Genomic DNA, 12,382 nt, shown 5'->3' on the forward strand with positions numbered 1-12,382 from the left:
GCATCTTTGATGCTGTAAAATGGTGAACCTGGGCCTCAGTGGATTTGTCAACACCCGGAAATTACATGGAAAGTTGGGTATGCTCTCAAGTGTCTATGTTAGCTTCCTGGGGCTGCTTTAACAAACTACCAAACTGAGTGGCTTAAATAACATACTCTTATTGCCACAGAGTTTGAAAGCTAGAAGTCTGAAATCAAGGTGTGAGCAGGACTGGTTCCTTTGAGGGCTGGGAGGGAGAACCTGTTCCATCCTTCTCTCCCAGCTTCTGGTAGTGCCAGGCCACCTTGGCTTATAGATGGCGATCTCCTTGTGTCTCCTCCATACATACTCATCTCTGTGTCCATATTGCCCCATTATATAAGGACATCAGTTATATTGAATTAGGGCCCTCCCAAATGACTTTAAGTTAATCATCTGCAAAGATTCTATTTCCAAATAAGGTCACATTCATAGACACCGGGGTTAAAACTTCAACATCTCTTAGGGGAAAAACAATTCAACCCATAACAGAATCTAGCTTTCACTGGATTCGTAAAGATGTCTGTGGCCCTTCCAAAGACTAGGAACTGTTGACTGTAAACTCTTCATAATGGCTTATCCCATACCAACCTAATCAACAAGCTTGTATACTTGAGACTGGCCATGTTGTCTTGAGTGCCAGATCATGGAGAAACACTAATTCTTTTTTAAAAATAGGTATTTTTGCATTTTATATTTTGGGGTACATGTGAAGATCATTGAGGATTGTTGCATAGGTACATACATAGCAATGTGGTTTGCTGCCTTCCTCCCCATCACCTATATCTGGCTTTTCTCCCCATGTTATCCCTCCCCAACTCCCCACCCCTGCTGTCCCTCCCCTAGTCCCCCCCCTGCAGAACCCAGTGTGTGATGCTCCCTCCCTGTGTCCATGTGTTCTCATTGTTCAACACCTGCCTATGAGTGAGAACACGTGGTGTTTTATTTTCTGTTCTTATGTCTGTTTGCTGAGAATGATGATTTCCAGGTTCATCTATTCTGACAGGGTTGTTTAGGCATGCACTAATGGGAAGAAAGTACAGGATGTCTGTTTCTACATCAAACTTTATTCCAGTGGGAAACTTTATTCCATTGGTGTTTAGTTAAAATATTGCTGTGCTAAGAATTTCTCAAGTCTCATTCTAATAAAGTCTACAATCCAGTGAATGACACATAGTCACCAAAAAACACGTGTGCTGGCATAATTATAAATTGGGAAGAGTGCTGGAATAGAAAGAGACATGATTCTATAAAGTTAAATAATTTGGCTTGGCCAGGTGCAGTGGTTCACATATGTAATCCCAGCACTTTTGGAGGCTAAGGCAGGTGGATCACCTGAGGTCAGGAGTTCGGAACCACCCTGACCAATATCGTGAAACCTTTTTCTATTAAATGGTGAAACCCTGTTAAAAATTAGGCCGGGGGCGGTGGCTCAAGCCTGTAATCCCAGCACTTTGGGAGGCCGAGGCGGGTGGATCACGAGGTCGAGAGATTGAGACCATCCTGGTCAACATGGTGAAACCCCGTCTCTACTAAAAATACAAAAAACTAGCTGGGCGTGGTGGTGCGTGCCTGTAATCCCAGCTATTTGGGAGGCTGAGGCAGGAGAATTGCCTTAGCCCAGGAGGCGGAGGTTGCGGTGAGCCGACACTGGGCCATTGCACTCAAGCCTGGGTAACAAGAGCGAAACTCCGTCTCAAAAAAAAAAAAAAAGGAATTAAAAATACAAAAATTAGCTGGGCGTGGTGGTAGATGCCTGTAATCCCAGCTACTCAGGAGGCTAAGACAGGAAAATCACTTGAACTCGGGAGGTGGAGGTTGCAGTGATCCAAGTCGTGCCATTGCACTCCAGCCTGGGTGACAGGGTGAGACTCTATCTCAAAAATTAAAAAAATAAATAAATAAATAATTTGGCCTGACCTGGATTAGCCAGGTAAGGCTTTAGTGAGGAAATGATGCTTCATCTGTGTTTGGAATGATGAATTAAAGTGCACCTTAAGGGAAGAGTATTCCAGGCAGAGAAATAGCCCATCCAAAGGCTCTGCAGTAGGAGTGAACATGGTGCACTGGGCAAAGGAGAAGAAAGCCAGAGAATTGGCAGTGGGAGAATGGGAATGATGTGACATGAGGTTGAAGGGCAATTTGGGCATTGTGAGCTGAATTAGGAACTTATCCTAGGAATTTATCCTAGCAGAAACAGGACACCACTGAAAGGCTCCTCCCTTGTCCCCAACCTGTATATCAAACTGTATGCCTAACTTGCTAGCCCTCCAACATCTTGACATTCTTAGCCTTGATTCTTTAGAGATACTTCTTTATTCTGACTGTGTTCCCATTACTCTGGCTTTGCTTTTTCAACTTCATTTTTCTCTGTCTGCTCCTATTTTTTTGAGAGGGAGTTTTGCTCTCGTTGCCCAGGCTGGAATGCAAAGATGTGATTTGGACACAATACAACATCCACCCCCACTGGGGTTGAAGCAATTCTCCTGCGTCAGCCTCCTGAGTGGCTGGGATCATAGGCACCTGCCACCATGCTCGGCTAATGTCTGTCTGCTCCTTAACTATTGCTTTCCACTCTCTCCCTGAGTGATCTCACCCTGTTGCACGGTTTCAGCTATCACCCTCTTATAGATACCTCCAAAACTTTCCCCCCAGGTTACAGTTGCCTTTTTTCATCTGCTTACAAAATAAATAATGTACAATTTTGGTCACATGAATATATATGTGGTCTGCCTAAGCCCTGCTTTGTAACTCTGTAGGTAACTGCTTTGTAGAGGATGTTTCCAAACTGGCATCATTCCAGCTAATAAGACAAATTTGCTACAGGGCAGAGGGAAATGTGTCATTGCTAAAGAGGCGTGAACACTGACTGGTGGGGTGACGTCAGTAAAGCCTCCCTACTCACCTGTGGAAACAACTGACAGACAGTGTGCCCTTGTGTGCTCTCCTGATTTATAAAACACATGCTTTGAATTTGCTGAGGCTTCCGCTCATCTACTCTGAGGCACCCTGACGCAAGGCTTCAGTTGCCCTCTGCTTACTTCTATGTGGGCATAGAGCATCCCCCAGCTGAGACGCCATGGCAGGAAACCAACAAATTAATGCACTTGAAGGTCACCGTGGCGATGTCAGAAAGTCAGACTGCAGTGAACAGCTTGGTGGGTCTGATTCTCAGGCAGGGATGCTTCTAAGGTGACGACTGTGGAAGATAAAGAGGAAGAATAGAGAAAGAAAGGGAGAAAGAGAAGAAAAGAGGCAGGGAGAAAAAGATGCCAAAAAATAGTTGCTAAACACTGTGCGATTTATTTTCACAGTTGTAGTTTATTTGATCCTCACAGACAGCCTGGTAAGGTATGTTTTTGTTTTGTTTTGTTTTGGGGTTTTTTTTTTTTTGTTTGTTTGTTTGTTGAGATGGCGTCTTGCTCTGTTACCCTGGCTGGAGTGCAATGGCGTGATCTCGGCTCACTGCAATCTCCTCCTCCCGGGTTCAAGTGATTCTACTGTCTCAGCCTCCCAAGTAGCTGGGATTACAGGCACCCACCATAGTGCCTGGCTAATTTTTATATTTTAGTAGAGATGGGGTTTCACTGAGTTGCCCAGGCTGGTCTCGAACTCCTGAGCTCAGGAAATCCACCCACATCAGCCTCCCAAAGTACTAGGATTATAAGCATGAGCCAGGGCACGCAGCCCAAGGTAAGTATTTTTTATATTTTAATTTGTATAGGCTCAGAAGCATGAAACAGGTCTCCTGAACTAAAAAAATGAAAACTAGTAAATTTGTTCAGCAAGTTGGGAATCACTCATTGTTGCTTTCTTTTGAATTTAATGTTCTTTCAACGATACAACAAAACCTTCATCATTGCTTTGGTGAATTAGCCAGAACGTTTGAGTCATTCTGGGTTCTGTCACTGTCGTGAGGACTCAGCTACCATTGAGTCCTCTGTGCGTTTTTCTTTGTACAATTTGTCCTAAACCTGTACGTTTAAGTTAAATCAACACAGCCAGAAACCCAAACCAAATACCTGAGAGCAAATATTTGTAAACCTGGGACCCACCAGCTTAACAGAGACAGTCTCCGCTGTCCTATCCCCTAAAATCCTCCCATTTTATTACAATTCTTTTTTCTTTCTGGTCTAGATTTCTCAACCTGATTTGGCTCAGCTCATATTCTTGGACATGTGAGCTGATTTTTACTGGCTTTAACTCAATACTAATTAGGGATTTGCCTCCTGGGCCACCCTTTGATCCTCCTGGACTTACTTCAGGTCCCTGAATGCTTCACGACCCTACATGAAAGCAAAATTCTCATACTTGTCTACCTGGCTGGCACTCAGATGCTCCAACATTGAAACCGTCTAGTGCAGGGGAGAGTTCAGAGAGGACAAGGGGAGAAGAACCCAATTACAGAACAGCCTTTGGGTACTCCAGCACTGGCTCTCATAAGCAAGTTGTACTTACCCTCTAGCAGGAATGTTATATTGAGAATTTGAAGGAAAGCTTGTCTAGCAAGAACTACCTGCTCTAGTCATCCTTAATGGTCTATATTGGGCAAGCGGTCATTCCACCAAATTCAGGTATGTAGGGCAAATTCCTTTCTCTTCAACTCAATAAGTCATTCTATCATGGGGGTACTCCAAAAGGTTTTGTACAAACGTACATTAGCATATAGTAATCACTCCCCAACGGTAAGTTTCTGTGATGAGTCATTCCAATAAATGTACCTGTACTTGTGGATTTTTTTCCCCATAGTATCCAGAATTTTGCTGCCATTACCCATGCACTGTGAATTCTTGGAGAGGTTTACGTTTTCATAATCACCTGCCGCCATGATTTCCAAACATCGCCGAATAATTCTCTGCTCCATGCTTGCTGTTATTTCTTATTATTCACATCTTGGCACTGATGGAACATAGCTCCAACCCCTTTCTATTATATTTACAGAGAAACAAATTACTTAAAGTCTTTACTGCAGTTCTAAGCAGATAAAAGGAGCTTATAGTCAGCACCAGATGCACCATAAGACTGGACATAAAAATTTCTCATGGAAAATGTCTGCACATGGCTTGTCCACCTCTTTCAAAAAATCTGTCTTTTTTTAAATTATACTTTAAGTTCTGGAGTATATGTGTAGATCTTGCAGGATTGTTGCATAGGTACACACATGCTATGGTGGTTTGCTGCCACCAACCCCCATCACCTACATCAGGCATTTCTCCCAATGCTATTCCTTCCCAACCTCCCCACCCCTGCTATCCCTCCTCTCGCTCCCACCCCCCAACAGACCCCAGTGTGTGATGTTCCCCTTCGTGTGTCCATGTGTTCTCATCATTCAACTCCCACCTATGAGTGAGAACATGTGGTGTTTGATTTTCTGTTCTTGGGTCAGTTTCCTAAGAATGATGGTTTCCAGCTTTATCTATGTCCCTGCAAAGACATGAACTCATCCTTTTCTGTGTCTGCATAGTATTCCATGGCATATATGTGTCACATTTTCTTTGTCCAGTCTATCATTGATGGACATTTGGGTTGGTTCCAAGTCTTTGTTATTGTGAACAGTGCTGTAAACATACGTGTGCATGTGTTTTTATAACAGAATGATTATAATCCTTTGGGTATATGCCTAGTAATGGGATTGCTGGGCCAAATGGTATTTCTAGTTCAAGATCCTTGAGGAATCACCACACTGTCTTCCACAATGGTTGAACTCATTTACACTCCCACCAACAGTGTAAAAGTGTTCCTATTTCTCCACATCCTCTCCAGCATCTGTTGTCTCCTGATTTTTCAGTGATAGCCATTCTAACTGGCGTGAAATGTTATCTCAATGTGGCATTTCTCTAATGACCAGTGATGATGAGCCTTTTTTTTTCATATGTTTGTTGGCTGCATAAATGTCTTCTCACACCAAAGCGCCTGCGGTTTGGGTGAAGCAGCCTGAAGCAAGTCAACGTGCCACTGCCTGGGGCCCAGCTCAGAGGCTACCAGGGATGCCCCAGTCTGGTTCTCTGGAGTTCATAGCATCCTGTTACCTGGATCTGCACATGGAGGTGCCTTTCTGCATCTTGCCATCAGGTCAGTGCTCCTCCAAGCTCCCTCCTGCTGGCCTGGAGACAGCGGCCTGAAGCACACCCCTACTGCACTCCAGCAGAGCTCTCCAGACCAGAAGCCCCACAGCGTTTAGCCCTGGCTTGGACACTGGGCCTGGGGAACCAGAGTGGGAGCTGGCCGCCCAGCTCCAATCCTGTGGCTCCAGAGTGCCCCGTCGCCAATAGCATGTGGGTGCAGACGGGTGGCAAAAGTGCCTCGGGCAGGGTCTGGGCTGGATGAGCTGCTTGTGCTCACAATATTGAGGCCATTTGCAGCAAGCTCCGACAGCCCGAGCTCCAAGCTGCAGCTGCAGCCACCTGCACCAGCACCGCCCAGACTGTCTTGGGGGCTTTCTTCAGAGGAAGCTGTCAGCATCCTCAAGTTGCAGGGGCTCTAGACCCAGCACTGCTTCAAGAGGCTTTTTCTCAGGGGCGGCCTTCTCTTCTCAATGGCCTGAAACCTCCATCAATTCCCACGAAATTTAAGGGGAACACAAGGCTGTCCCTAACATTGGTGGCGCCAGGACTGGCGCGCATGGGTTGCACACGTCGGTCACTGAGCCACGTGCAGTGATGGCACCTGAGGCACGCACGCTGCACACTGTGGCTCGCCTGCAGAGGCTGGGACACGCACACGCCACACACGCACGCTGCACGCTGTGGTTCACCTGTGGAGGCTGGGACACGCGCACGCTGCACGTTGTGGCTCGCCCGCGGAGGCTGGGACATGAGCACGCCGCACGCTGTGGCTCGCCCGCGGAGGCTGGGACACGCGCACGCCGCACGCTGGGGCTCGCCCTTGGAGGCTGGGACACGCGCACGCCGCACTCTGGGGCTCGCCCGCGGAGGCTGGGACACGCGCACGCCGCACGCTGGGGCTCGCCCGCGGAGGCTGGGAGACGCGCACGCCGCACGCTGGGGCTCGCCCGCGGAGGCTGGGACACGCGCACGCCGCCCGCTGCGGCTCGCCCGCGGAGGCTGGGACACGCGCACGCCGCACGCTGGGGCTCGCCCGCGGAGGCTGGGACACGGGCACGCCGCACGCTGGGGCTCGCCCGCGGAGGCTGGGACACGCGCACGCCGCACGCTGCGGCTCGCCTGTAGAAGCGTGGCCTCGAGCACGCCGCACGCGCATAACGGCTTGGCTTGCCTGTCGCGGTGGCTTGGCTTTGCTGTTCCTGGCTTAGCGTGGTGTTCCTCGCTTGGCTCCGTGTTCCTAGCTTTGACTGACGTTTCCTCCCTCGCATTCCTTGGCTGGGCCTGACCTTTTATCTGCTGAGCTTGGCATTCCCCTGGCCGGGCTGGGTGTTTCCTTGGGTTGGAGTGGGCTCTCCCTGGGTGGGCGTGGGCTTTCCCTGGGTGGGCTGGGCTGGGCTGGGCTGGGCTCCCCTCCTGGGGTGGGCAGGTTCGGGCTGGGATTGACCTTTCTCTTCCACCAGGTTGGAAACCCGGAGTTTCCTGCTAGTCGGTCAAGCTGGTTCGTAGAGGCGATCTGCCCGCTACTACTGGCCTCCCCTGGCTGTTAAAAGCAGATGGTGGCTGAGGTTTGTTCAAAGCCGGCTGCCTCCGCTATGAAGAAGCCCTTTGGTCTCAGGAGCAGGATGGGCAAATGGTGCTGCCACTGCTTCTCCTGCTGCAGGGGGAGCGGCAAGAGCAACGTGGGCACTTGGGCAGACTATGACGACAGTGCCTTCGAGGAGCCAAGGTACCAGGTCCGGCGAGAAGACCTGGACCAGCTCCACAGAGCTGCCTGGTGGGGTAAAGTCCCCAGAGCCGATCTCATCGTCATGCTCAGGAGCACTGACGTGAACGAGACGGACACGGAACAAAGGTAACTGGGCCTCGCTGAGAGGAGGCGGGATGGTGGGGATGTGCCCTACTGGTGTGGGGGCGGTGGCGGGGTGCCCGGCTTTATCGTCTCTGCAGGCCCCGCACCATCCTGGCTGTGGGAACCTCAGAGGGGTCAGGGCACAGGCCTCTTTATGAGCAGCAACGTGAAAACAAAACTTTACCTGATTTCCAATCAAATTATAATTTCCCTCGTAGAACACTAATAGAATGTCTTAAAGTGATGTACCTCGCAAAACTAAATCGTTGCAGTGGATTATTTTTAATGTACACATTTTAAAACAATGTCATATACATTATAGAAAGGTATATATTGAGAACTAAGTTCCATAGTATATCAACTTCTGGCTAAATATTCTTCAAATAAAATTCAATATGTGTTTCATATCAATGTATCCTATGTAAATATGTTATTTACTGAGAAACCTTAGAAGGAAAATAAATGGGAAGATGGTTTGTGTCTTTGAATAGGAAGACTCATTTCTCTCAAGATATGAGCTCTTTCTGCGGGTGTTGAACAATGAGAACACATGGACACGGGGAGGGGAGCACTACACACTGGGGTCCGTTGGGGGGAAATGGGGGAGGGACGGGGGTTGGGAAGGTGGGGAGAGATAGCATGGGGAGAAATGACAGATACAGGTGAGCGGAAGGAAGGCAGCAAACCACACTGCCATGTGTGTACCTATGCAACAGTCTTGCATGTTCTTCACATGTATCCCAAAACGTAAAATGCAATTAAAAAATCTAAAAAAAAAGATATGAGCTCTTTCTGTATTTATCACTTGGACCTAAACCAAATGAAAATAGCAAAGTTTTAGCATTTTTAAATTAGGCATGCTGTCTGTTACTGTGATAAATTAATTTTTTTGTAGCAGAATAGAAAAAGATTTGCTTTCCAGATGTCAAAATTTGCATGTGCTATTTCCACAAATTGTTTACTAACAGCTGAAAAGACATAAATGAGCAGAACAGAATAGGAAATCCAGAAATAGTCAAATGTATGTAAGAATTTAGTCCTTGATAAAGGTGATGTTTTATATTAGTAAAAAACTTAATTATTCCTAAGTGAAATGCAGGCTGTTTGGAGAAACCTAGCTAGATTTTTATGTGACAAAAATAAATTCCTGCAGTATAGAGTAAAAAACTTTAAATACACAAAAGGTGAAAAGTACCAGAAAAAAAAAAACACAAATGCCTATTTATATATGCATATATAAATATTTAGGTGAAGTCTTTGTCCCCCAGGCTGGAGTATAGTGGTGTGATCTCGGCTCACTGCAACCTCTGTCTCCCAGGTTTAAGCAATTCTCTGCCTCAGCCTCTCGAGTAGCTGGGATTACAGGTGCCCATCACCATGCCCGGGTATTTGTTTTTGTATTTTTAGTAGAGATGGGTTTCATCATCTTGGCCAGGCTGGTCTTGAACTCTTGAACTTGTGATCCACCTGCCTTGGCCTCCCAAAGTGCTGAGATTACAGTTGTGAGCCACTGTGACTGGCCTATATATGCAGATGTATTTTTATGTTCACAATGACCTTCCTAAGAACCTCCCAAAGCAAGTATTCTGAAGGTTGGCTTGGCAAAATAAAAAACATCCGTATATAAGAAAAACATTAACAGAGGTCCAACATCTTTACAAAACATGTATTTTCATTTTACAGAGAATTCTTTCAAGTCAACCAAAAGACAACTAAATAAACTCAATTTAAAATTGGGCAAAGTAATTTCTTTGTATGTCTACCAGTGATCGACGCACTTAGGAAAACATAGTGTTCTGGTAAGAGAAGGAATTTAAGCTAGAGGAGGAATGAAATACTGTTTTCTATTTCACAGAAATTAGAAAATACTGTTTAGAAATTAGAAAATATTTTCTAATTTCTAACAGAATTAGAAAATACTGTTTTCTAATTCTAATTTAAGTTAGAAGAGGAATGACAAGCCAGGTGCAGTGATTCATGCCTGTAATCTCAGCACTTTGGGAGGTCAAGGAAGGTGGATCATGATTTCAGAATTTGAGACCAGCCAGGCCAGCATGGTGAAAGCCTGTCTCTACTAAAAATACAAAACTTTGCTGGACCTGGGCCTGGTGGTGAGTACTTGTAATCTCAGATACTTGGGAGACTGAGGCAGGAGAACTGCTTCAACCTGGGAGGCATAGGTTGAGGTGAGCCAAGATTGTGCCACTGCACTCTGGTCTGGGGACACAGCGAGAATCCCTCTCAAAAAAAAAAAAAAAAAAAAAAAAAAAAAAAAAAGGGGGTAATGGAATATGGTTTTCTATCCACAAAGTGTGTGAGGATGAAGAACAGTGGTATTTACACAGTTGCTTAAAGTTTAAGTTGCTGTGACTTTTCAAATAGATACTTTGGTGGTAAGAACTCTATTTTTAAAATGTATATGCCTTTTACTCATCAATTTCATTATTCTGAAATAGCTTTAATAAATGTATACATCTTTTTTTTTGTATTGCTTATAATAGCAATGTATTGAGAAGAACTCATATGAAGATTTTATGAACAAATTTCAGTGCATCCATGGCATGGAATAATATGTAACCATTGAGGGCGTCAATAGATAGAGATATGTTGACATGCAAAGATGTAATTTGGTATATAAAGTGAGGAAAAAAAATCTGTTTTACATATACACCAACAATCTGCTTTTGTGTTAGTTGAAAAGATGTAGAAAATACGATCAAATTTATTTCTGGGGATTTGTGAGTGAAGTTTTTCCCTTTCTCTTATCTGTGATTTCTGCAATGAACATCTCAAAAGTTTTAGTTAAGTTTCAGTAGTCATGAAATAATCCTTGGGAAGAGAAGAAATATGCTACTTGCATAGATACAAATAGTTTCTCACATTCTATTATTTATTTTTATTTCTGTGGATGGGTATCTTCTGTAAACTTTTACCCTATCCAGAAGTAGAGGGAATCTGTTTACCTGTTCCAGTAGATTTTATTGTATATTCATTTTATTATATATTTGTCTTCTCCTTATGTGTAAAAACTGTGGATTAATGGTTTTACTTTAGTTATATATGAAAATTAAAATAGCAAATATAACTGATTATTACTATTACAAATGTATTCCTCTACAGGAGTTTTTTTTTTTAAATATTGAACTCACCAGCTGTATCCTTTCAATCTATTTATTCATCAAACATAAGCCAGACACCTATTTTGTGGCAGGCATATTCTACTGTCTCGCACCTATTACGTGGCAGGCATGTTCTACTCCCTCTCAGTGTCCTTCATCTTTGAAAACTTCATGTTTACATGCTGGGGCTGGGCAAACTGAGATATTTAAAATTGGGGTATTAGAACTTAATCTCAATTGAAGTTTTTCCTCTCTCCTTTCAAACAAAAGTGTTTCTGAAGGTAGAAATAGTAAAAAGATAACCTTTAATTGTCCTTTAAAATTTATAACAATCTTGGATAAAGACTGTTTTAGTACATTTAAGAACTAAAATGGGATACATAAACAGCAGCCACAAAAAAAGAATGAGAGCATGTCCTTTACAGGGACATGGATGATGTTGGAGGCCATTATCCTTAGCAAACTAACACAGGAACAGAAAACACCAGACACCACATGTTCTCACTTACAGGTGAGAGCTAAATGATGAGAACACACAGACACCTACAGGGGAGCAGCACACACTGGGCCTATCAGACGGTGGGGGTTGGGAGGAGGGAAAGCAGCAGGAAATAGAAGGAACAGGTAGTCGGCTTCATATCTGGGTGATGAAACCATCTGTACAACCCCCCTTGGCACACATTTACCTATGTAACAAAACTGCGCATCCTGCACAGGTATCACTGGATGTAAACGTTGAAGAAACTCCACAAATAATTTTCCAAATCCTTTTTTAAAAAAGAAAATTGCTAATAGTCTTAAATCCTAATATTAATGATTAGAAATACCTGATTTACATACATTCTGTAATTCTGAGTATTGAAAAAATTGAGACATACTTAGTCATTTAAATCTCAAGTTTTCTTTGGCTTAAAGTTTTTTGAAAACCAAAGTAAGAATTAGTTTATTTTAGAAATTTGTTTTTGTTTTCACCTCAGCCTTCTTATTTCATCTAAATGCCAGTCATTGGACTAGAACTGTGCCAGACCTCTTATATTATAACGTGGCCTAGCTAATGTAAGGCACCAGGCATTGTAAGATGCCTCATTATTTTACATCCCAATAAGAGAATTATTTAAATGCTGCCAATTACAGTTATAGTAAATCATGAATTACAAGTGACATTCCAGTGTAAGAAATGTTCAAACGTGGAATCATCTTAGAATCACTAAAATAGAATGTTACCTGTAATCCTTAAAAAATACCTCAAAGTGTAGGTATAATTGTATTATCTCACTCAATTCACATGTCTCCAGTAGTAGTAGTAAAAATTATAATATCTAGCAATTGAG

General features: G+C 44.1%; 1 protein-coding gene and 1 long non-coding RNA gene across 3 annotated transcripts in view; both read left to right on the forward strand.

The window, feature by feature from the left end:
* Positions 1 to 12,382, forward strand: part of LOC141583197 (uncharacterized) — a 776,849-nt gene that overhangs the window by 575,371 nt on the left and 189,096 nt on the right. The gene's annotated exons all lie outside the window — the stretch shown is intronic.
* LOC141583209 (putative POTE ankyrin domain family member M) overlaps positions 7,569 to 12,382 on the forward strand; it is a 67,522-nt gene continuing 62,708 nt past the window's right edge. The window contains exon 1 of the mRNA XM_074392531.1: positions 7,569 to 7,935. Coding sequence (XP_074248632.1) covers positions 7,637 to 7,935 — 299 coding nt within the window. The 5' untranslated portion in view covers positions 7,569 to 7,636. The remainder of the gene's footprint in view (positions 7,936 to 12,382) is intronic.

The sequence above is a fragment of the Saimiri boliviensis genome (assembly GCF_048565385.1).
Source record: "Saimiri boliviensis isolate mSaiBol1 chromosome 19 unlocalized genomic scaffold, mSaiBol1.pri SUPER_19_unloc_1, whole genome shotgun sequence".
Taxonomy (NCBI): Eukaryota; Metazoa; Chordata; class Mammalia; order Primates; family Cebidae; genus Saimiri; species Saimiri boliviensis.